At 37.3% G+C, this 25,260-nt stretch overlaps 1 protein-coding gene across 3 annotated transcripts in view; it reads right to left on the reverse strand.

Moving 5' to 3' along the window:
- The window catches only part of SLC4A10 (solute carrier family 4 member 10), a 257,305-nt gene that overhangs the window by 110,864 nt on the left and 121,181 nt on the right, over window positions 1-25,260 (reverse strand). For all 3 annotated transcript variants that reach the window (XM_027865793.1, XM_027865794.1, XM_027865792.1), the window contains exons 5-6: window positions 21,819-21,979; window positions 5,079-5,267 (exon numbers count right to left, since the gene is read on the reverse strand). In XM_027865793.1, the coding sequence (XP_027721594.1) occupies window positions 5,079-5,267; window positions 21,819-21,979 (350 nt within the window). The remainder of the gene's footprint in view (window positions 1-5,078; window positions 5,268-21,818; window positions 21,980-25,260) is intronic.

Below are 25,260 nucleotides of genomic sequence, written 5' to 3' on the forward strand. Positions count from 1 at the left end.
TCTCTAATTGTGGTCTGGAGCTTCTGAGGTCTTCTGCAATTCAAGCTGGACCTTAACATGTGGCACCATGGCAAAGTAAGAAAACTAGGGATGAGAAAAAAAATACTGATGGGAAATAAACTGAGAATTAGTAAAGAAAGTGGAGCACAGTGAAGTGACTATGACAGTGAAAACTATAGGGGCTGGATCAGGAAAAGAGGGAACAAAATATTCCATTCCAGGGCGATCAGAGGTACATAATGTAATAGAGTTCTAATCCTAACTCCTCACCTCTTTCAATATGCAATGTGCTAATATACATAGATTTGTTTTCTAGGTCATCTCTGACAAGAAGCCTGGATATAATGTCAAAGATTTATTTTTAGCTAGATCCTCTTGGCTTCAAAGGAATAATTCAAATACTCTCAATACATTTATTTTGAGCACTTTTCACCAACACCCTTTCCAGGGCTCTAAAGTCAAAGTCGATATTATTTTTCTATCATTTTTTTCTGTTATTATGCCAAATGTAACTGTCACTTTTTATTGGAACGTCAGAATCAGGCATCTAATTCTCACAGTTTTGATGCTTAATGAAAAGTGAAAGTTAAACACAGCATGGTGGCATTAAAAATGCATGGTAAATCCATAGCACTCTGACATCTTAGCCCTGTAGAGAATATGCAGAAAACAAAAGAAAATTGTATAAAGCATAAAGCAAATGGATTAGAAGTTAAGATTCACTACCATGAGTTGCTAAAAATGTGAAACTGAAAAGTATAAACTTGGGGTGGGGAAAACACTCCCTACCCCCCATCCTGAGAGTCCAGTCCACAGGATGGGAGCCCAGAAAAAGGATGCCTTAGGGAAAATTTACATTTGAATGAAGGTTTTCTAATGGTTAGCATGTTCAGAGGAGGCAAGTAGTTGGAGGAAGGAGAAATAACATTCTATATGTCTCCCTTGGCCTCCTTTATAGTAACACCAGTTGGCTTTTGGGAGAACTAAAACTGATTCTTTTCAGAAGTAGATGAACATCTAGTATGAGGTAAAGGCCTCTACCCACACTCTGGGGGTGGGGAAATGGGATAGGTCTTAGTGTTTCTAAGAATCTTCAGCTTAGAGAATTTCTTCCTTATAATTTGGAGAGAGAAATAAGTCAACCATTTTGCTTGAAACATTCTATTATCAATTTTTTAAAATACTGATTTGATACTAGGAAAAGGATGTTATTTTCATCCTTTGAAATTGATTTCAATGATATGCATTGTTGAATATACTACTCTTTATATCGCTACTACAGTCTACATCTACATCTATATCTACAGGAAAGAACATTGGATTTGATATCAGAGAACCTGGGTTCAAATCCTTGTTTTGTCACTTAGGTGTAACCTTAAAAAAGACACTTGATTTCACTTAGTCTCAGCTTCCTCATCTGTAAAATGAGGGGTTGGACTAAATGGTCTCGGAGATCCCTTCTAACTTTAAATCTGTGACCCAATGATGTAGGATGTAATATGAAATTTATACTCAAGGTTACAAAAATCATGTGATTTTTCCTATTATCCATAGTTTGTTGGTTTTTAGAGTCTTTAAAATAGATCAAGAACTCTTAATAAGGTCTTTTGCACTTCATCGCTTGATGAAAGCTTTATTTTTCCAAATAGTGAAGCTTATGCATGTTTTCAGATCCCCACATACATATATAATTATGTATATGTGTATGTATATGTAAAGTATATGTATATGTATACATATATGTATGTATGTGTAATAATATGTATAATAATATAATTATACATATAAAGTATGTGGGGGAGCAAAACAGAACCACAAAAGGTGTTCCAAGGCTACCCAGAGAAAACCATTTCTTACAGCACACTGCAAATAAACCTTAATTGGTTTTATAAATCATATTAGAAATAACTAAAGTGTGACTTGCTATGGATCTGCATGAAAACAGATTAAGGCTGGGTGTGTAGAATCGTTCTAGAATTATTCTTACTCAAACTCATAGTGGTTATCTATTTAATCTGGAATAGTTTTACCATTAAAATACATGAAATACATACTGAGACTTCATGTCATAGCAAGAGTTCCAGTAGTAATAGATTTAGGGCAATGTTGACCATCGTGACTCTCTTTGTCTACAGTAAACTGGTTTAGGCAATTCAGGTTAAGAAATACAAGCAGATAAAGCATGTTTTTATTTTGTTCATTCATTTATCTATCTACAATCTACAATCTATTCATCTATTTACTTATGTATTCTCTTTCTCTCTCTCTCTCTCTTTTTCTCTCTTTCTCTCTCCTCTCCTCTCCTCCTCTTGTTAATTGGCAAAAGCTATCCTTGGAACAATGAAAGGGACAAACATAACAGGTTTATATTGCAAGATCATTGACTCTTTGAATGAGCCCCTAACTTACATTGCAACTTCTAGAGTAGAAGTTATGGCACATGATAAAAAGCTGCCACAGAAAGGAAAAAGTTTACCTTTCAGAAAATTATTTTGGAACTGAAAAGGGTTAGCTGAACTTTTCATTTTTCTGTCAGTTCCTTTGACATTGTTGTAGACATGATACAACAGTTAAAAGAGATAAAATATCCATTTCTGGTTTCTGAAAGTCATCATTCTAAATAGATACTGGCATTACATGCACAATAAAAATATTCTACTTATAATAAGTTATCCTAAGGTCCTTTAAATATAGAAACTCCAATGTTTTAACATTTGTCAGTGGCCATATGTTTCAGAAAGCAAATTTGCAGTCCATCAGTCTATGAATACCTTATTGGGACATTATGGCAGGGATATGATTTAAATATACAATGTAGTAAAAAAGAAAAAAAGAAAGTGAAATATTCTCTAAAATTTACAAATGCATGCTTATGTGTCATAATCTACCCATAACACTCCATTTTTAAAATAAAATTTGATTGGTAGCTTTTGTTTTTACATTACCTACATTTTCCACCATATGCTCCCCAGTAATAAATAATAAAAAAAGAAGAAAAAAGTTCAGCAAACCTAAGCAACATGGTGAAAAAAAGTCTGACATTACATGCAATGTTCCACACCCATGGTCACCCATCTGTGTAAAGACATGTGGAGAACGTGCAGAGAAGTGTCTTCTCATTTCTCTTTTTTAGAGCCACGTTTGGCCATAATAATTTTACAACATGTAGTTTCAGTTGTTTTCTTTTTCTTGTTTTTCTTGGTGTTTCCAATTTATATTTTTGCAGTCATAGTATCCATCACTTTCCTGATTCCATTTCACTTAGCATCAGTTCATAAAAGTCTTTTTATGTTTCTCTGTATTCACCATTACAGCACAGTAATATTCGAGTACATGAATGTACCACAATTTGCGCAGCCTTGCTGCAATCAGTGGGCATTTGTGCTATTTCCAGATCTTTCTTAGCTACCACACAAAGTACTTCCTTAAATATTTTTTGTGTACATGAGGTCTTTTTGTCATTGTCCTCCTTGGAGCATATGGCTAGCAGTAGACTCTCTGGGGCAAAGGATATGGACATTTTATGGACACTTTGTTCACATAATTCCAGATCGTTTTTTAGAGTAGTTGAGACTAATTCACAGAGCCACCAATAATTCATTAGTGTGCCTGTCTTTCAGTGGCCCCTCCAACATTTTGCAACACTTTTAATGCATTTTATAAATATACACAGAAAAATCAGTTTCTCTATACAAAGACAATGCCATGGTTCACTGGCTTTTATTTAAAGAGAAGAATGGTATTGGAGATAGAATACTGGACTTGGATTGAAGAACACCTGACCTTAAATCCTGCTTTGATACTTAATCACTATATGACTCTATCAAAGTCACTTGACCTCTCCCAGCTTTAGTTTCCTTATGGGTGAAATGGAGATAATAAAATCTGAAATGCCTACCACATGGTGCTGTTGTGAGACTTAAATAAGACCATGTATCTATAGTGTTTTATAAAAATAACAACCATTACAGTGCTATATTAAATCAATTATTTTAAAATCAAATTGGTATTACTAACTTGACTTGGGCATTGAAGAGAACAGGTCCTAAATAGTCCAATGACTTAATTAGCTTTATGTATTTGCAAAAGATTTTTTCCTGGATATATGTATATATATCACGCGTGGGTAAGAGCAATAAGAAACATTATGTTTCATATATCTATATAAAACAAAATCTGTAAAAAAAAATTTTGTCTCCACACATTTTTTGAAGGAATTTTTAAAGTTCTTAAGAATAGTTCCTCTACTGCCCCTCCAAAAAAGACATACTATCCATAATCCAGTAAGCATGTTTTGGTCTTTCAGTGGAATTTATAGTGTGCATGCCAAGTTAAAAAAGAGTCTGGGGGAGAAAAACAGAAGGAAATGTTAGAGAGATCATTTCCATTCACTCTCACCTTCATTCCATACTCATTACAACTTCATTTTCCTAGGCAGGGCTTTTGAAGAAGATGCATGGCAGTAGAAATCCTAAGCCACTGCTGCACAGTGCACTAATATTGGGAGGAAGAACAGCAAAAGAAAGCAAGGAGACACTGCAGGGCTAGGCTGAAGCAAATCCTAAGTGTCATGGTATAATTATTGATAGCTAGAAACCAATGGCAACCACCTATGTTGGTATGCAGTGATCTTATCATCTCAAAGTAGGCTTCTCTTTTGAAGGAAAAATATTATGCTCCATATGAGCTGCAGTTCTGAATCTACAGAGGCAGGAGGCAGTGTGGAATGGACTGGGGGGTCCTTCATGAGTCTTTTTAGTTATATGATCTGTAATGTAAATGTTTTGCCCATGAGCAACTTATAAATGACTTCTGGGAAGTGTGTAACCAATTGGCTTTCCCCACATGAGTTTGATAAAAAATTTTATGAGGAAGGAATGAAAATGTATAGCACAAGTTAAGTCAATATGCCCCTAGACTTCAGATTTTACCTTATAAGGTTTTCTTCACACAAGCGCTATGTGCATGAACTAGTCGAGACTTTCAGGAAACTCAATCCCTTTTGCTACAGGAAATACAGTACAATGTAATTTTTCAAGCAGCAATCAAAGTTTGGAACACAATGAGAAGATATTTACCATTCTTATCCATGGAGTTTGGTTCTGACTGCTTCTTGCCAATGTCAGCAAAAGATCGAACAATAGGAATCCTGTTGGTCAGCTTTTTCTGGTTCTGATGGTGATGCTGTTTCATCAGAGCTTCATGGACTCTGTGGCGGATGTCCTCACTGAGCTGCCCAGAGCTTACTTGTTGGTCAAGAACCATGTCTGAAGAGAAGAGACAAGCAACCCTGTGAAAAGCCTTAGCCCACCACCGTTCATATCACGTGATTGTAGACTGCATCCTTTGAATCTAAAGGAAAATATACAAAGTCTTAGTACTCTCATTAAATTAGGAAGGAATTATTTCAAAATTTCCAACTTTATTTGCAAAAATCTGTCTTCCCTTCAAGGAACTATTGAACAATACAGGTCAGACAATTTCCAAATGTATGGCATATAAGAAATGTTTTAAGTTGCAGACCAATATATGGGATAGAGAATGTGCCTTGAAGGCAAGAATATCTGAATTCGAACTCTGCCTCTAACTCATTCTAGCTGTGTGACCATGGGCAAGTCATTTAACATCTCAATGTTCCAGGCAATTTCCTAAGAGTCCAAGTTACAGATGTGTTACAGATCTGTATCAGTGTCAAGAGATATCCAATTGGGAGTTTCCCACAGTGATGAATCATATACACAAACTCCATCCCAACTCTCCACAAGAAATAGAATTGTTCAATAGTTTTACTGAGCAAAATGGTTCTACCGAGAAAGTGAATTCATATCTCAATCATCCCCAGTAATGGCAAGGAGTAAGCTAATAAAAAAAGATGTGTATTTGGCTTTGGAGAGTGTTATTGTATTTACGCTATAATATGGATGTATCTCATGTTCAATTGACTTCAGACCAAATAATGAAGACACACTGCGAAAACCTGACTCAAGAGGAGCTGGGAAGATGCCCAGTTATCCCAACAATACGGGGACTAGTCATCTCTCTCTTGCTGATATAAGTTTGTCTTCTCTTAAAATATTCCTGCAGAAATGTTTGGGTTTCAAAGAGCTTCTGGGATGGCAAAACAAATTAAAAAAAAGGTGAGGTGCCAACAAATCTGTGTAATTAAGACATAAATCCTTAGTGTAAATAATGAGTGTCAGAGCCGTCAGCAAAGGAAGTAGTTAGTGGTTTAGACCTGAGAAAAAAAGGTTTTCTACAGGAGACATCAATTTAGATACTTTATTGATAAATAATTTCCAAAATTATCATATTTGGTTCATATTTTGGAGGAATACTAACTTCCTTCTTGGCAGAACAGTAATTTGATACATTACAGTGTGGTTAATTCAACAAATGGCCTTCATTTAAAAATTTCATTAATTTAATACTAAGTGCCTGCTATGTGTAAGGCACTTATTAAGCGCTTACTCTGTGCCAGGCATTATACTAGACTCTAAGGAGAAAAAGACAAAGGAAACAGTCTGACCTCAAGGAATTTGCATTCAAATAGGGAGAGAGGAGAAAGGGACTTGGTGATTTAATTGACAGAAGGAATGGGATGAAGAAATTCCCTATACTAACGTAGGTCAGCGCCTTCTCTGCAACTCATAGTCATAGACTCTATGACATAGTGAGTTGTCCAGGGCACTGAGATTATGAGAAACAGTCAGGATGTATTAGACTTGAACCTAACTCTTCTTGGCGCCAAGGCCAACTGCCTATCCACTAGTCATGGCTGCCGGGTGAGATGCAACATGTAAATGGATAAATACACACAAGGGGATTTGAGGAAGGAAAGACCATTAGCGACTGGTGGAGAGAATTTTATGGAGGAAATGGTGCCTTAGTTGAGTCTTGAAGAGAGGGATTTTAAAGAGGCTGAGATGAGAAAGGAGTTTATTCTAGGTACAAAGGATGGCTTGGGAAAATACTCCAAAGTATGAAGGCAAGGTATGGATTGGAGAGAGAGACTTTGAGGTAGATGTTAAACTCCTTGAGAAAGGAAGAACAGTGAGTTACAGGCAGGTAAATCACAATAAGGATAACTACATCTAGCATTTCTATTGAACTTTAACGTTTGTAAAGCACCTTACAAATAAATATTATCTCATTTTATCCTTGCCATAACCCTGGGAGATAGCTGTGATTATTATTCTAATTTTTGCAGATGAGGAAACTGAGGCAGACAAAGGTTAAGTTATTTGCTCAGAGTCATACAGTGTCTAGGGCTGGATTTGAACTCAAGTCTTCCTGACTCCAGGTCTAGCACTTACCTACTGTCCAACCTAGTTGCAGGATCTGGACCAGATGATATAAATGGAAGGAGGAGTGATGGCAAGGAGAAAGTATGGAAGTGGCATGTTTTCTCCTTCTCCCTTTCCATCGTGTCAAGGAAATGAGAGAATAAGCAACCAGCAATGGAGAAGGTGGCTAGGGATATACCATCTTCCAGAGAATGCCAGAATTCTGTGAATACCAGATGCTGGAAAGAATGTGGAAAAGAAGAGATTGAAGATGAAGGGAAGTGTGTCAATGAGTTATTCTAGAGGTCACAAAGGGCAGGGGAGGAAAAGGACTAGAGAGTGGTAGGACTGAGCAAAGTAGAGAAGAGAGTCTCAAGCTAGCAGAAGGACCTTTTAGTACTGGAAGGTACAAACTGAATCACTGATAGGGGAGAAGTAAGAGCTGCCATAAATGTTAGTTGGTTGGGACCTTTACCTCCAGGATCCTATGATGATGGTGTTCACATTGTTGTAGTGTTTCCTTGCTAAGCATTGTTGAACTAGAGTTGGTGATGACAAAGAGTCCAGGGTCGAGATCTAGGACCTCAGGAACTGGACTGAACTCACATGTTACTAGCTCATAAACTACATTTCAAGATGAAAATAATATGGTGAACTCAGATGATACCCCACATTCAGAGTAGGCATACCAGAGTTCCATAATACAAACTGCAAGTTTTTAAAAAATTCATTTCAATATTTCATAAACAAGTTGTTTTTAATATTTAAAATTTTTGTTTTATACATATTTTGACATGTGTCCTCTGGTGAGTCAAGGAAACAAGATCTCTTGTTTTCTACTTCCGTATTATTTCTCTCCTGGCCCAGATTCTTGCGCTCAACAGACTGTCAGTGACTATCCCAGCCCTCTTTTCATTTATGGTGAAAAGGTTGGGGATCCAGAGCCATGATGGAAATAGGTGCTGCTCTGGTTCCCATATTTTGACTTCAGAAGTGCCTGTTATGTAAAGGAAAATTCTCTGGAGTTATTGGAAGACTAGGTATGAGGCCTGGTATTCAAGGACCTGATGGTTTCAGTGTTCAGTGTGGTATGTGAGGCCTTGGTTAGGGTGGTTCTAGGTCTTTGCTTCAAGTTCCAATCTTTCTGTCTCTAGTTGTGGTGTCTGAAGGTTGGGGAGGGCTTGTTCCTTCTAATGATTGAGAAAACATAGGAACAAATGATAGGATCAGAAAATTATGCATATCCGACTGTCCCAAATATTTTAAAATTAGCAACATAGTCACTTTCACCAATGTGCTTTATTTTCATCACTGTAGGATAAGTTGTGTGTGTGTGCATGAACTTTTATCCTTTCTACATTTCTACTACATAAAGCAGTAATTGCTGTTTTGATATTTTATATGGGCTGAATAGGCTAATGATAAATGTTTAAATTTACATTCCACTGGGCATTTCTTTTTCTAGTTTGTTGTAGGTGATGATTCCTTTTGCAACTATTTATTATATGAGGCCTGATTTAGTCTTCATGAAAGTTTGTGGTCAATCAGCATATGGGAAAATGTACTAGAATAACCATGCACTTGATTCCATTTAACTGAAGTATTCATAGAAAGTGGTATTTACTTTGTGAAAATAAGGTAGTTTCCTCAATAAAGTACCAGGCATGATGTGAAATGTTAGAGATAAGTGATACAGTTCTTGCCCTCAAGGAATTTACATGGTGGGTGGGGAGGCAATGCATCTAAATACACATACGTATATGCACGCATACATGCATATATGCACGCATGCATATATGACTGAACAAAATGAATAAAGGTCACTTTAAGGGGGAGAGCCTAGCAGTTGGAGGAATTCATGTAGAGCGTAGCATTTAAGCTGAGTTTTGAAGGAAAAAAAATTGGAGGGGAAGATCAAGTTCACACCAGCCATGACTGACAGCTAGTGCACAGTTGCATAGGCAGTCGGATTGTGATGTGACAGAAACATCCAATGACACATAGTTCAAATGAGGCTCCAATGTAGTTAGTAACTTTGATACATGTGGGCAGCTAGGTGGCACTGTGGATAGAATACTGAACCTGGAGTCAGGAAGACCTGAGTTTAAATCCAGCCTCAGACACTTCCTAGCTGTGTGACTCTGGATAAGTCACTTAATCCTATATGCCTCCGTTTCCTCATCTGTAGAATGAGCTGGAGAAGGAAATGGCAAACCACTCCAGTATCTTTGCCAAGATAACCCCAAATGGGGTCACAAAGAGTCACACATGATTGAAAAACAACTACACAAAAACTCTGTTACATATTAATGAATTCCCCACCCCCCACTCAATTTCTGCTAGAGATAGATTCAAAGCTTTCTCTTTTCCTCAGGCTTAAGCATGAGAAAAACCTGTAAATCGATACTTCCGGTTTCTCAGGGCTAACATCTCCAAGTGCATCCCTAAAGCACCTGATTTGAAATCTGTTTACTCAAGAGAAGGCAAATATAAATGATGGTTCATTTATCCATCTGTCTCACACATAAGCACTCATTAAACTCCCAAGGCCACTATGGCAATACTTCACTAAATGCTACTCTAGGGAAATGAGCAAGTTAATTGCCTCATTTAAGTCCTTAACTTACTACCTAGGTATGACTTAAGCACGGGAGAACATCTGACTCATTAATTTCTTACATCACTTTCTTCACCTTCAAATATTATGGTAACAGCCTTGAAGAGTAGGAAAGGATAATGGACCATAATGGTTCTGGGCATGGTCTCAAGTCTTACAAGCTCAGTGTGCCATGATACTTAAAACAATGTACTTTATCCTGCCAAAATACAATGCCAGTTTGTGGGCAGTAAATGAAGAGGTAGGAAGAAAAAAGCATAAACAGATCACATGTGCCTTGGAAAACAGATTCAAACTGAAAGATGGTAAGGCTTACAAAGGCAAACAGCAGGGTCTAGAGAAACGAGGAGCATTTGTACAAAAAATAGCACTAGGAACGTCTTCAAAAAAATAGAAAAAAATCAAAACCAAGGGATTGCAACAAAAAGGAGTTACACGACTTTTACATCTTGTTTCCTTAAAGTGGAAGATCCTGGAAGCCAGAGGCTGTCTCTTGCTATCTTTACAGGTATCTTTGCATCTTTGCTGGTTGATATGGAAACATCAAAGGAAAAGATGTCCCTGCTCTCAGAGGATGCTTTGGAGGGAGAAAAAATAGACTCCATGTTATTGGCAGTCAGTATTAACATTTTTAATCAGGTTTAATTAAATACTGTGAAAGTTAAGCTGCCATGGGAATGCTCCTCTCTTTAAAACAAGGAATGTGAAAATGTTATATTTATTGAAAATGTTAGTTTTCCAGGCCCAGGATTCTAGAAGTTAGACCAGAATACAAGTTGTAAAGTATGTAGACATGGGGCTTTACTTGCAAAAAAGAATATTCTAATCAACTAAAGCTGTTTTTTTCCTCATTAAAATATATTTATCATTTGTTTTGATGAGTCACAAACTATGATTGATGATCCACGCACTGTACTAGCTTTGGTTTGACTTTAATTACTTCCGCTCAATGACAGAATTAGGTTAAAGTAAATACATGGCAACAAAGCTATTTCAGTTATTAATCTTTACCACATTGAAAAACTTAACTTTAAAGAGATGAGCACAAAATACAAAGATGGTGGGGACTGTTTGATCATGATTGAAAATGTTCACCTCTTTCTGGATATGATTGTCTCTGTACCCAGAACAAACTGAAGAAGCTGAGAAGATGACTTCTGGATTGCCTTGCATTTAGAAAGAGGAAAAAATTACAGTATCACAATATTTTTCTTCCTTTTGACATGACTTGGGTTCAAATCCCATCTCCAAAACTTACAAATTGCGTGAATGTGGCAAAGTCTCTGAACTTCTCTGAATCTCATTTTCTTTATTGTGAAATGGGGAAAATAAAATCTGGAGTACTGATCTTAACAAGCTTGTGTTGTGAGGTTCCAATGGGATAATGTAGGAAAAACACACTGCAAGACTTAAGGCACTATATAAATGTTAGCTATTATTGTTATCTCCATTTAAGTATGAGCATGTTGAACCTTTGGTCAACAGACAAATTTAAAGTTAAACACACACACATACACGCACACACATATATATACACACACATATCTATCTATATCTAGAAATAGATATTAACATACACAAACCCCTACACTTTTATCCAAAAGAGGCTCCTACTTCAAAGAGCCTAGAAACTGTTGACAAGTTTTCCAGATGCAGCTGTGAGTTTTAGAAGGATCACTAAAGGCTACAAAAATCTCTTTCTGTAATTACCAAGTGAGCTGGCAATGCTGACTTGCAGCCCATGTTATTCTGAAAACAGCGTCAGAGATGTCCTCTTTCTTATGCTTGAGAAATTTCTAGAAAGAATAATTGCTGTCGATTTTACCCACCAACACCATTTGTGTGTGTGTGTGTGTGTGTGTGTGTGTGTGTGTGTTTCTAAGTATGGAATCTTCACGGTCCTTGCAGAGAGGTAATGAACTTGTGAGAGATATACTCTCTGGACATGGCTAAGGCAGGAATGTGTCTTGCTTTGACTACACATATTTGATACAAGGCTACCCAAGGTTGTCCATTTCTTATTCTCTTTTTCTTTTTTCTTTCTTGATTTCTCTCCCTCCCTTCTTTCCTCCCTTCTCTCCCTTCCTTCCTTTCCTCCTTTTCTTCCTTCCTCTCTTCTTCCATACCTTCCTTCTTTCATTCTTTCCTTTCCTCTTTCTTTTCTTCCTCTTTTCTTTTCTTCCTTCTTTCTTTTCCTCCCCCTTCCTGCCCCTCTCCATCACTCCCTCCCTCTCTTTTTTCTTTCCTTCCTTTCCCTTTCCCTTTATTCCTTTTCCCCCTCCCTCCTTTCCTCCCTCTTCCCTCTCCCCCTTCCTTCCTTCCTCCTCTCTCCATCTCCCTATCCTTCTCTCCCTCCCTTCCTTCTTCCCTTCCTTCTCCTCTTTCCTCCCTCCTTTCTTTCCCTCCTTCTTTTCTTCTATAAGAAGGAAGTGGTGGGGAGATAAAATAAGATTTTTGTTCGTTAAAAAATTTAAATTTAATTAAAAAAAAAAACCTCAGTTGGGTTATTCTCGCATTTTGTTCACTGACTACACAGAGGAGAAATGAGCCAGAGCTCCAGTCATGGTTGATTCAGAAGAAGCTACTCATTGTGGGGACAGTCCCCGTGGAATGGAATAGTTCCCTGAGATCTCCAATCCCGCTATCTTCAAAAACTGCATAGCTGACATTGAATTAGAAGATGAGCAGCTGGGGTTGGTACTGATAACACCTCAGGGCAAGAAGACTATGGGAACCATTTGCTCTTCTCTAATCAGAACATTGATATTATCTTCATATGCTTTTTCACTGATAGCCCAGACAGTCATAAGAATATTCCTGAGAAATGCCTGTAGGAAGTGAAGTGCTTTTGTCCCTATGTACTTATCAACATTATGTAGAATAAGGGGCAGCTAGGTGGCATAATGTATAGAGCACCGGCCCTGAAGTCAGGAGGACCTGAGTTCAAATTCGACCTCAGACCAAATCCTTAACACTTACTAGCTGTGTGACCCTGGGCAAGTCACTTAACCCCAATTGCCTAAAAATTTAAAAAATAAAATAAAAAAAAACCATTGTGTAGAATGAAAAAGACCTGAGGCAAAACGAGTACACCTGAAAAGGAAGCCGGAACCCAGAAAACCAGCGGGTCAGAAGACAGCTGGGACGCGGCATTTGGATCAGTGCTTTTGGCTGCCTGGAGCATTCTGATAAGATTAAGGAGGGTATCCACACCACTGGACTCCATGATGATAATTCTTAGTCTCTGCCTGCCCAAGTTGCATGTGTTCTAATTGTGTCCTCTAGCCCTTGAAGATGAAGTTGTCATTTGGAGGGAAAGGTACCATCTTTTATCTTCAGGTGTCCCGTCCAAAATAGAACTGTGCTTCTCAAGTTCAAGGGGCAGGGTGGAGTATCAGAGGGGGTCTTTCTTTCTTGTCCTGCCCTAAGAGCACTTGTCCTTTTTTTACATGATTAATTCTGGAGTGCAATTCTTGTTCAATGTTTGAATGAGGCTACCTCATCTCCTTTCCTCCTCCCCACTTTAGGCAGGGCTGGAGATTATTTCTCATTGTTTACCCAATGGAAGATGCTGAATAAAGCTGAGGGGAATTTGAAGGAAAAAAAAAACTTCTGGATTATCAGATGATGTAGTGATAACCCTCTCAGTGATGCTAATGAAATAAAAAATATATACTCATTCTCTCAGCTTTTCTTTTAAACTGCTTTGTGGATCACTGAAAACAAAAAAAAAACCCTACTTGGGGTTTTCTTGGCAGAGATACTGGAGTGGTTTGCCATTTCCTTCTCTAGATCATTTTATAGATGAGGAAACTGAGGCAAACAGGGTTAAGTGACTTGTCTAAGGTCCCATTACTAGTAAATATCTGAGACCAGATCCGAACTCAGGTCTTTCTGACTCCAGGTCTGGCATTCTATCTATGGTGCCATTAGCTGACCTCAGATTTCTAGCAGGGGGAGGTTAGCAATGAGATAAATTAGAATCATCTCATTGTTTATCTTAGGCCAGTTTAATGACGTATGTATGTATGAACTAGCTTAACCAGGATTGAGCCTGACGTTATGCAAGTTTATATGTATATATGCACACATACATATATACATACACATAGGGCACATACATATATACATGCATACATATGATACTAAAGCAAATTGGCAGTGCAGTAGATAGTGCTGGGCCTGGAGTCAAGAAAACTCATTTTCCTAAGTTCAAATCTGGCCTCAAACACTTGCTACCTGTGCAACCCTGGGCAAGTCACTGAACCCTGTTTTCCTCAGTTTTCTCATCTGTAAAATGAGCTGGAGAAGGAAATGGCAAACTACTCCAGTATCTCTGGCAAGAAAACTCCAAATGGAGTCACTACGGGTCAGATATGACTGAAATGACTGAACAACAACAACATATATGATGCTAGAAACAACAGAAGATTATACTTGTTCTTGATCATGTTGGGTGCAAAAACATCAGATCATTTCATGTACTTAAAGGGATAAAAAATGGCCACAGAATAACAAGGTAGATGCAGGGGAAAGAGCCCTGGCCCTAGAGTAAGAGGACTCAGGATAATTTCTACCTCCAGCATTTAGTACCTATATGACCTTTACTTCCCTGAGTTTCAGTTTTCTCATTTGTAAAATGAGGGACCATAAGATTATAGGAGGACCTAAGTATTATCAAAGCTATGGTTTTTCCAATAGCAATGTATGGCTGTGAGAGTTGAACTATAAGGAAATCTGAGTGCTGCAGAATAGATGCTTTCAAATTATGGTGCTGGAGAAGACTTTTTTTTTTCAGTGAGGCAACTGGGGGTAAGTGATTTGCCCAGAGTCACACAGCTAGTGGGTGTTATGTGTCTGAGGCTGGATTTAAACTCAGGTTCTCCTGACTCCAGGGCCAATGCTCTATTCACTCCACCACCTTGCTGCCCCTGGAGAAAACTTTTTGAGAGTTCCTTAGATAACAAGGAGTCAACAATCAGTCAATCCTTGATAACAATCAGTCAATACTTAGTGAAATTAATTCAAACTATTCACTGGAAAGTCAAATACTGAAGCTGAAGCTTAAATACTTTGGCCAGATGAGAAGATGGGACTCATTGGAAAAGACCCTGATGTTGGGAAAGATTGATGGCAAATGGAAAAGGGGATGGCAGAGAGTGAGACGGAGAGTGTTATTGAAGCAACGAACATAAGCTTGGATAGATTTTGGGAGGTAGTTGAGGATAGAAGGGCCTGGTGTAGTGGGGTCCGTGGGACCACAAAGAGTCAGGCTGAACAAATGAACCACAACAAGAGGTTGTCTATCCCAACTCCTTTCTTTTAGATATGACTCTGAAGCTTTAAGAGATCAAGTGAGTTCCTTAATGTCACACAATTGATGGAGGCTGGATATGAACCCATATCTGCTCAATCCAAATCTAGTTCTCTTTCCACTGCACTATGCCACCTCTCAATAGAGGACTGGACCATATCAACTCTGAGGTCCCTTTTAACTCTAGGTCTATGGTCCTATGACCTTTGGAGAGAGAATTAAGAAGATAACATTCTGCTCTTTGTTATCTCTGGTTTCCTGGGTTCAGGCATGTTCAGACTGGGCTCAGATATGAAGAAAAATAGTCTGTTCTCTTTCCAGTTTATATTTATGTAGCTTAAAACTCAGTGGGAAAGTGGAACTATCATGAATGCTATTTATTCATGTATAATATTTTGTTCAATATTTTGAGATTTGTGTAGCCATAAATTTGTTTTTAGGTACCTAAGAACTAGACAATCATAATTTTAAAGAGTAAATTAACAACAATTTGGATAGGTTCAAGGATATAGTTTGGAAATTACCTAAAATAATTCAATAATAATGTTAAATCTGGAGATATCAAAATGAGAAGTGAAGAACTGTCAGGCCTGTTTTATTCAGTATTGTCCCTAACAATTGGAAGGGGAGGGAAATAGAATATCAATGATTATTATTTAATCAAGAACATGGAGATCTAGTCTAATCTGTCATTGGCTAGATATCAGAATAAAATAAAATAATGTATTTGAAGAAGCTTTTCAAATTTTCAGAAAAAAGTTACAAGTTCTAAGTAAATGGAAAGTAGTAATATTATTTTATGGATGGACAATGAACTGGGTCCAGAAATGAATAGGAAGTAGAAAGCTGGCTAAACTGTGCCTGGGAAATCATGCTAAAGATGCCAAGTTGTTCCCCAGTGCAAAGACTGATTTTAGAACACAAACATTCTCCTGGCAATGCTCTCTCTGGTTGTGAACCTTGGCACTCTACCCCTACAAAGTCAGAATTAAGAAAATGACTATTAAGACTAGCAACATAGGAAAAAATGATTTTAATAAGAGTCAATTGAATAGAGAAAAAAATGAGTATCTGGGGGAAGATAATACAAACCACAAATATTCAATAATAGGGAATCCTCTGAAAACCATTAATGAAGGAGACCTGAGGTAGTAATAATCAGGAAAATTATTTGCTGCAATAATTTTCCTGCATCATGTGCTATAATCTGTCAATATGTTCCTGTGTGGCATCATACTGATTCCTGCACACTAAGAATCTTGCACATTGTGGGAGATATTTTGGCAACAGGGAGCTACAGACTAATTAGAAATCCGGAAAAGAACACTGAATAGGTTTCAGGGTATGAAGACTTTCATTTGTAAGGATAGATTCAGGAACTTAATTGCTTTGAGCAATGACTTAAAGTTTAACATTTTACAAATATCCCACAGAGGCATGCCCTCAGTGGGATGGAAGGGAGTAGAGAAAGAAGCATAATGTGCGAAAATATAATTCAGAAGCAAAGTGATTAAAAAAATGAACAGGATTTTAGGCAGATTACTACTGGAAGAAAACATCCTAAGGGAAGCAATGGAAAGCATATCTTTTTTGAAAATTTGGAGTTTAGGCAAAATTGTGAAAGATGCTTCATGGGGTGAATTCTTCAGAACCTGGCAAAGAAGGTTATACAAAATCTATCTCACAAATTTTAAGTTGGGCAGGGAGAGGAAATTAATCATGTATCAAAAGCCAGATATTTCAAGGTTAAACAGTTTGACAGACTCTCTTTTTCACTATTCACTACAATATGAACATATCTAATCGACACCACCAGCATCCTAGACATTGTCACCTTAAGGGGCTGGACTGTACAATTGTACTTCCAGCACTCCCAGTGGACTTGTCCAATCTCTAAATGAACTATTTTCTTAGTCAGGAAGTGGTTTAGCACTATCCCTACTGTTTCATGTATTCACTTCAAACTATGCTGTATATTAAATCTGGACTTCTTCCAGGTTCTAGTTATTTTAAACATCATCTTTCTATGTACTCTTGGTGAAACACAAGGGAGGAAATCTCCTGAACTACCAGGTTGGAAAATGTTGCAGCTCAAGGTATTTTTCCACAATTAATTTCTTTCCCCACTAATTTGTTATTCATTAGCTCTAATTATGAAATGCACACCCTAGGAGACTAGGTGAGCAGGTTTTTAATGGCCAAAGTAGAAGATATTCTCAAGTTATCCTAATTTCTCCCTCACTTCTCTAACCCCACCTCCCCACCTCCCCACCTCCCCACTCCAAGGGGAAAAAATGAACCAAGAAACTGAAAAAAGGATATACCATTTATCTAATAATGTGCATTTTAAAAAATGTTACAACATGATCTCACTCTCTTTTCCTTTTGCATCTTATCAGTGTATTTTTAAACTTTCTCGAATAAAAATGCAGCTGAAGATTTTGCCATTAACAGAATATTGAGAAAAATGTGTATTACTATTTAAGCATACATTTTAAGCATTTTAAAAATCTATCCCACTAAATTCCTCATCAGACTATTTTCATTTTCTTAATAGCAGAGCTTAAAGGCAATGTCTTCTGCAACCCTCATTCTATTCTATTAACAATTCCATTTATTATTCCATTTTTGCTTTGCCAAAACCCATTTCAATATGTTTATGACCAAAATATATTTGTCTTCCCTACTTCTATGCACATGATAGCAGACAAAGAGATTCTTGGGATAGCTCCCGAAAGAAGACAGGCAGATTGGCACCGTAACTCCCCAAAGGGTCATCATGATGAGATTCTGACCCAAAAGCTTTAGAATAAAGTAACTGCCACAAACTCTAAATGCAGCCCTAAGTATTAGGTAGTTGAACACATTGCAACTGCATATGTTGACTTCCTATGAAATGACTATATTTCCCACAAAGCTGTGAGGGAAAGCTAACTTCATGGCTGGCAGAATCTGGTTCCAAAAAGGTACAAGCAGGGTGAAATGATGAACTGAATCTAATATTATGATATTTAATAAAGACAGAAGTATAGTACTAGACTTAAGTTTGAAAAAACCAAGTCTACACATAAAAGATGGAGCAAATATTGATAGCTATTTATATGAAGAAAGAATTGGGAATCCCAATGATTCAAACTCAATATGTCAGCAGTATGACCTAACAAGAAAAAAAACTAATGTGATTTTGGACTATGTTAACAGAAGTAAAATATTTAAAGTCAGAATGGTGGTAGTCTCACTGTACTTTTTTGCTGTACTAAATGAATCTAGAGCATTGCATACAACATTTTAGAAAGGACACTGACAAACTAGAACCCATTCCAGAGGAAGGCAACTAGGATGTTTTCAGGCCTAGCTGAAGGAACTAAGGATGTTTGGCCTGGAAAGACACAGAACTTTTGTCTTCAAACATCTGAAGGGCTGCCTTGTGGAGGGATTAGACCTAAGTAACTAAAAGTTTACTAAGCTGCTCCATGTGGTAAAAAAAGACAAAAACAACAGCTCCTGCCCTCAAGAAGCTTACATTCCAGTTTTGAGTGAGATACATGTTCTCAGGGGAGAGAAGAATACTGGGCAAACTGCTCAGATAGGACGCAACATCTGAGCTAAGTAAGCTTTGAAGGAAGAGGCAAAAACAAAAAAGGAGAACGTTCTAGGCATGAAGGGATAGACAACCTGTGCAAAGACAGAGGTGGGAGATGGACTGTAATGTAGAGGGTTAGTGAATGGGTTAGTCTGTCTGGAATGTATGTGTGTGAGGGGGATTAATGTGAAAAAAATTGGAAAAGTATTCTGGAGCTAGATTAAAAAGGGCTTTAAATACCAATCAAAAGTGTTTCTATTTTATCCTGGAAGCTATTGTGAAGTCACTGAACCTTCCTGAGCAGGGGAATGACATGGTCAAAAATATCTGCTTTCGGACTATTAATATAGTAGCTGTGTGGAGGGCAGAATGGAGTGGGGAGTCCCTGGAGGCAGGAAATGCATTAAGAAGCTATAGTCCAAGGGAGGGTTAGCAATAAGAGTTATTGTGTTATGATTAAGCAGAAGGTAACTTATATGTGTGATGTGTAGACTTGGCAAATAATTCTATTTGGGAGGAAAGAGAGGATAAAGAGTTGAGAATGACACTTTTGGGGACTGAAAGGATGATGATTTCCTTGACAGAAATAGGGAAGATAAGAAGAGAGACGGGTTTAGGGGGAAGATGCTATTATTTAGGGGGAAGATGCTGAGTTATATTTTGGACATATCCAGAGGCAATTGGTGATTCTGGCCTGGAAAAAGAGAGAGATGAAGATTTTTGTGCTGATCTACAAAGAGTCGATAATTGAAACTATGAGAGCTGATAACATCACTGAGAGAGAGCAGAAGATGTGAGACAGAGTCCCGCTGTACTCTTGTATTTACAGAGCAAGGCAAGGATGATGGTTCTGAAAGGGAAACTGAGGAGTAGTCTTACAGGTAGGAGAACAAGAAGAGTGAAGCTAAGTGAAGAGATTAAGTAGGAAAAGGGAGTGGTCAACAGCTTCCACAACAAAACTCAGTATTTCTAAAACAGAACTAATTATCTTTTCCACTTAACCATTCCCCTCTTCATACCTTCTCAGTTTCTGTGGAGGACACTGTGACCCTTTCAATAACTTGAGTTTGCAACCATGGAGTCATTCTTGCCTCGTCCTCCATATTCACCCAGCCAAGTCTTGTTCGTTTTGCCTTCACAGAATGCCTTGTATCCGTGCCTATTTCAATAGTCTCTTAATTGACATCTCTCCTCTAGCCTCTCCTCTCTTTAGTCCATCTTCCACACAGCTGCCAAACTGTTATTCCTAAACCAGAGATTTGACTACGTTTCATTCCTGCTCAGGAAGCTTCACTTGTTCTCTATTGGTTTTAAGATGAAACACAAACTCCTCTATTTTTCATTTAAAGCCTGTCATAATCAGTCTATGGCTCCTTTCCTGACTTATTTTATATTCTCTGTTCCTTTCAAACTGACCCATTTATTGTTCCCTATACACAACATTCCATTTCTCATTTCTGTGCCTTTTTACCCAAGCTAAGCTATCCTCCATGCTTATCATATATCCACTCCTCTCCTCCTCATAAAATCCACAGCTTCTCTAAAAGATCATGCAACCTTCTACATGAAGGTCCTTCTCCATCTTTTCTCTCATTTCCCTTCCATCAAACTAGTGCTCTCTATTCCCCAGAAATTACTTTTTATTAATTTGCATATATTTGCATTTACTGAACTGTATTCATGATGTTTCTCCCCTTACATAACTTCCTCAAGGGCAAACACTATTTTGGCTTTGTCTCTGCATCCTTAACACCTGGCACGGTACCTGTCATATGTAGGTGCTTAATAAATTCTAGATGCATTAATGAATAAATTACATAAAGGTCAAGAAGTATAATTGGGGGGAAAAGGCCATTGGATTTAGCAAATGAAGACGCTGTTAACTTCGAAGAGTAGTTTTATGCTTTAGGAAGGCCCAGATTTAATGTCTTATGAGATTTCTATCATCTAAAATTCTATAGTGATAGATTTATGCAAAAAAACCCACATCACTTTTACTTATAGATTTTCACATCCTCTTAAGTCCAATGTCTTTTTAAAAAAAATTTTGAAAGTTTTCACTTGGTTCCAAACAGTTTTATTTCATTTATTTCATATATGGGAAAATAACCTTAATATTTTAAGCAAGTTTTCATCAATTCTAAGATAGAAAAATAGCAAGTATAAAATTATTAGCAGAAATAATACATGAAGCAGCACGAAGGATTAGTGGAAAGATCACTTGGGAGTCAGGAGACTTGAATTGTAATCTCAACTCTGCTACATAGTTACTTCATCTTTATGGCCCTTGCCTTAGTTTCCTCATTTGTCAAATGAGTGGCTAGACTAGATGATCTCTAAGGTCACTTTCAGATCTATTATTCTATTAATCATTCAGTATACATACATTTCCTAAATGCTTAGTAAGTGCCAGGAACTATGCTAAACTCTAGAGATACAAAGCAAGGCAAAACCACAGTTCTTGCTCTTATGGAGCTCATAAGGGGAAGACAACATGAAAATAGTTACATATAAGATATATACAGTATAAGTGGAATCTAAGAATGAAGATGAGGAAGGTGCCTGGGAAAGGCCTCCTAAAGAAGATGGGAGCAGATCTGAGTACGAAAGGAAACGTGGAAAAGCTAGGAGTGAGAAGTGAGGAGGGAGAGTATTTCAAGCATGGGAAAATCACCATTGCAAAGGCACAGAGTCAAGAAATGATACATCATTTGTGAGGATTGTATTTTCAAAAAAAGTTTGATTCTAGAAAACTTAGAGGATCAGAAAAACATTAAGATCAATAGAGTTTGGTTTCCATGGATTAGGAAGACTGTAAAAACTATATTGAAAAGGAAAAGAAGTTTGCACTAGTAATTCAGAAGAAAACAAAGACCATGTATTGAACAAAATAATGGTTTTGTAAAAATGTTGTCCCAGAGTAACAATGGTTACATTAAAATGAAGTTTATTCAGTAGAGTCAATTAGGATGTTTTGTGGATATTAATAATTTCTGCTGGATAGAGGGGAACCATCTATACCTGCAATTTCCTCGAGAGTGTTAGCCCGCATGTCCAGCAGCACAGTGCCATTCAGGATACAGCTTCTCAACTCGAACAAACTATGCAGGGAAAGAGTTGCTACATATGGCTTGCTCCATCTTTCTCCTCCATCTTCTACGTCTTCTTCAAACTTCAACCACCTAAATCGACAAAGAGCAGTTTGAAAACACTAGAAAGCATAATGTAATAGTTTACTGCACTCAAAAAAGAACATTGTTAAGAAATGTGTGGATTCAGTTTACTTTGGATTCAAGTCAACAAGCATTTATAGAGTGCTTATTATGGTGCAAGGCCCTGAAGCAGGTGCTCTGGAGGCAAAATCAAAGATGAAAAACAGTGCCTGCTCTCAAGCAGCTTACATGCTGGGGGGGGGGGGGTGCACTGCATAAGTAAAAATAATGTCAGGGGATGGAGAGTGCTAACTACCCTTTTCTTTTTTTAAATAGTATTTTTTCCAATTATATGTAAAGACAATTTTTAACATTCATTTTCACAAAATTTTGATACCCAAATTTTTCTTCCTCTCTCCCTCCCTGCCCTCCTCTCTTCCTAAAATAGCAAGCAATTAGATATGGGTTATATATGTGGAATCATGTAAAATATATTTCTGTCTTAGTCATATTGTGGAAAAAGAAATAGACCAAAGGGGAAAAAACACAAAAAATAAAGCAAGAATAGTATACTTCATTCTGCACTCTGAGTTCATCAGTTCTGTCTCTGGATGTGGATAGCATTCTCCATCAGTACTCCTTTGGAATTGTCTTAGATCATTGTATCGTTGAGGGGAACGTAGTTGTTTATCATGCAGCGCTGCTGTTACTATGTACCATGTTCTAGTTCTGCCCACTTCATTTTGCATCAGTTCATATAAGTCTTTTCTGAAATCCACCTGTTAATCATTTCTTATAGCACAATAGCATTCCATAACATTCATATACCACACCTTGTTCAACCATTCTCCAATTGATGGGTGTCCCCTCAATTTCCAATTATTTTTGCAACCACAAGAAGAGTTGCTTGTGGTCATAGCCAGTAAGTGTCAAAGGTATAAAAAAAAAGGTATCAAAAGTCAGTCTTCATGACTCCAAATCTGACCCTCTACAACATGACTTTTTAGAATACAAAAAATGCTGTTAGAAAATGTTTTCCATTTTCTAAAAGCATTAATGATACTACAAAATGAAACTCCTCCTGCCAGTATCCCTTGGACACCACCACTTTGGCTCTCTTCTTTTTTGTGTTCAACTTCACCAAAAATTAATATTAAATCTCAGATGAAATTATTGTTTCTATTTAGAAGTTACTGAAATATTAAATGTTTATTTTGTGTACTTCCCACTCTGCTATATAGCAATAGATCATTAATTTTTTAAAAGCTTCAGGCACAATATTTAACAGAATTAGCTATGATGCTACTGTCTCATTACTGTTATTTTTTTTTTTTACAAAAAGATTACCATGGGACAGGTATAATTTCAATTAAATCTTCTATCACATACTATACCTTTGAAATATGTTATTTCCAGGCACAAAGAATACATTAAAAGGAAGGACACACTGGTAGTTTTATGACCAAAGAATATTGTTAGGTTTAAAATCTCAATTCTAGTATCTAGGGCTGTAAAGGATAATAAATAAAATGGGAACTTTGAGCATTAGGTTCTTAAAAGGTCAGAATGAACTTGGGAAAAGATGTAGGAAAGTAGACCATAATTTAGGGGAGAATGTTTCAAATTTAGCTCCTTTAAGTCTTTGGAAATATGAAGATGTGCAGTTGTTTCAGTGCTGCCATCCATCTAGAAATTATAACATATTAGTCCAATAAATATGCCTGAAAAAATTATCTATTGCACTGAGGAAAAATCCTTAAAAATTTTCTGGTCAATTCAGTCCCCAAGGTCCCTTCTAGCTCTTCATCTTCTAGCATAACTAGATCTTCTAGTACAACTAAGAAGAAATTTAATAAGTACCTATTATGTATTGGTATTACAAAAAAGAATGACACTGACCTTGCCTTCTTGGAGCTTACAATTTAATAGGGGATGGGGAATAAATCATGTACTCAAAATACTGTGATACAAGGCAGAATATACATAGTAAATTCAAAACAGAATTTTAAGCAAAGTGGTTTGATAAATTTCAGTAAGGAAAGATCATTCTCAGCTGTGTAAATAGGTACCTGAATTGTACCCTGAAAGAAATAAAGGGTTTTAAAAGGTGGCAATGTGGATGGTAGAGGGAGGAATCCATTCACCTACGGGACACAGAAGGGACAAGATGGAAAATGAGAATAGGAAACAGTGAATGATCAAGTTTGGCTGAGACACAGAATAGAGAAAAGGGTGAGTGGCATAAAATAAGGTTAAAGAAATAGGTTAGAGTTAGATTGTAGTGGGCCTTGAATGACAGGATCAGAAGCTTAAACTTTCTTAGAAGTAGATGATTTGAATCTACTGAAGGTTTTTCACTAGGGGTAGAATACAATTAGGGAAGAGTCACAGTGTGCAGGATGGACTGGAAAGGGCAGAAATTAGAAGCAGGGATATCAGTTAGGAGGCAATCATAACATTCTAGGCAAGAGGTAAGAAAAGTCTGAATCAGGGTGTTTCAGTGGGAGCGGAAAAGAGGGAAGAAGATTCATGAGATCTAGTGGATGTAGTACCAATAATACTTGGAAAATGACTTCATGTGGGAAGTGAAAGAGAAAGAAAGGATAAGGATGATTCTCAGATTTCAAAAATGCCATCAATAGAAATAGAGAATTTAAAGGAAGGAGTGAAGAAAACAGTAAGATAAATTTTATCTTTTTCTATTTTTTTTAAAAATCTTTAGGCAATTGGGGTTAAATGACTTGCCCAGGGTCACACAGCTAGTAAGTGTCAAGTGTTTGGTCTGAGGCTGGATTTGAACTCAGGTCTTCCTGACTCCAGGGCCAGTGCTCTACCCACTGTGCCATCTAGCTGCCCCTTAGATAAATTTTAGACATGTTGAGTGAGAGGTGTAGTTGGGATAGCATGTAGATGAAATCTAGGAGGCAGCCGGGAGTACAGGGCTGGAATTCTCGGAAGAGACTGGAGGTTAAAAGGTTCGAATGGAAATCGTGAAATTGTATGAAGATTTGAAAGTAGAGGATGTAAAGGATCAAAGACCAGATCTTGGAGGAAATTCACATTTAAAGATGAGAAGAGGCCATCAAAAGGCAAATAGCAGGGCCAGAATAGTAGACTCTTTAGTGTGAAATGTCCCCAAAGTAAAGGAATGTGAGAATACCAAGGAAAAGTGATAAGTAGTGCCAAATATTGCAGAGAGACCAAGGTGAATGAAGACTAAGGAAAGGCCATTGGTTTTGTCAAGGAAACCACTGCTGACCTTAGTAATTTCAATGTCAAGAAAGTCATGAGGAAAGATATAATTAGCAGAG

Source organism: Vombatus ursinus, unplaced genomic scaffold (assembly GCF_900497805.2).
Source record: "Vombatus ursinus unplaced genomic scaffold, bare-nosed wombat genome assembly UNPS02014779.1, whole genome shotgun sequence".
Lineage (NCBI taxonomy): Eukaryota > Metazoa > Chordata > Mammalia > Diprotodontia > Vombatidae > Vombatus > Vombatus ursinus.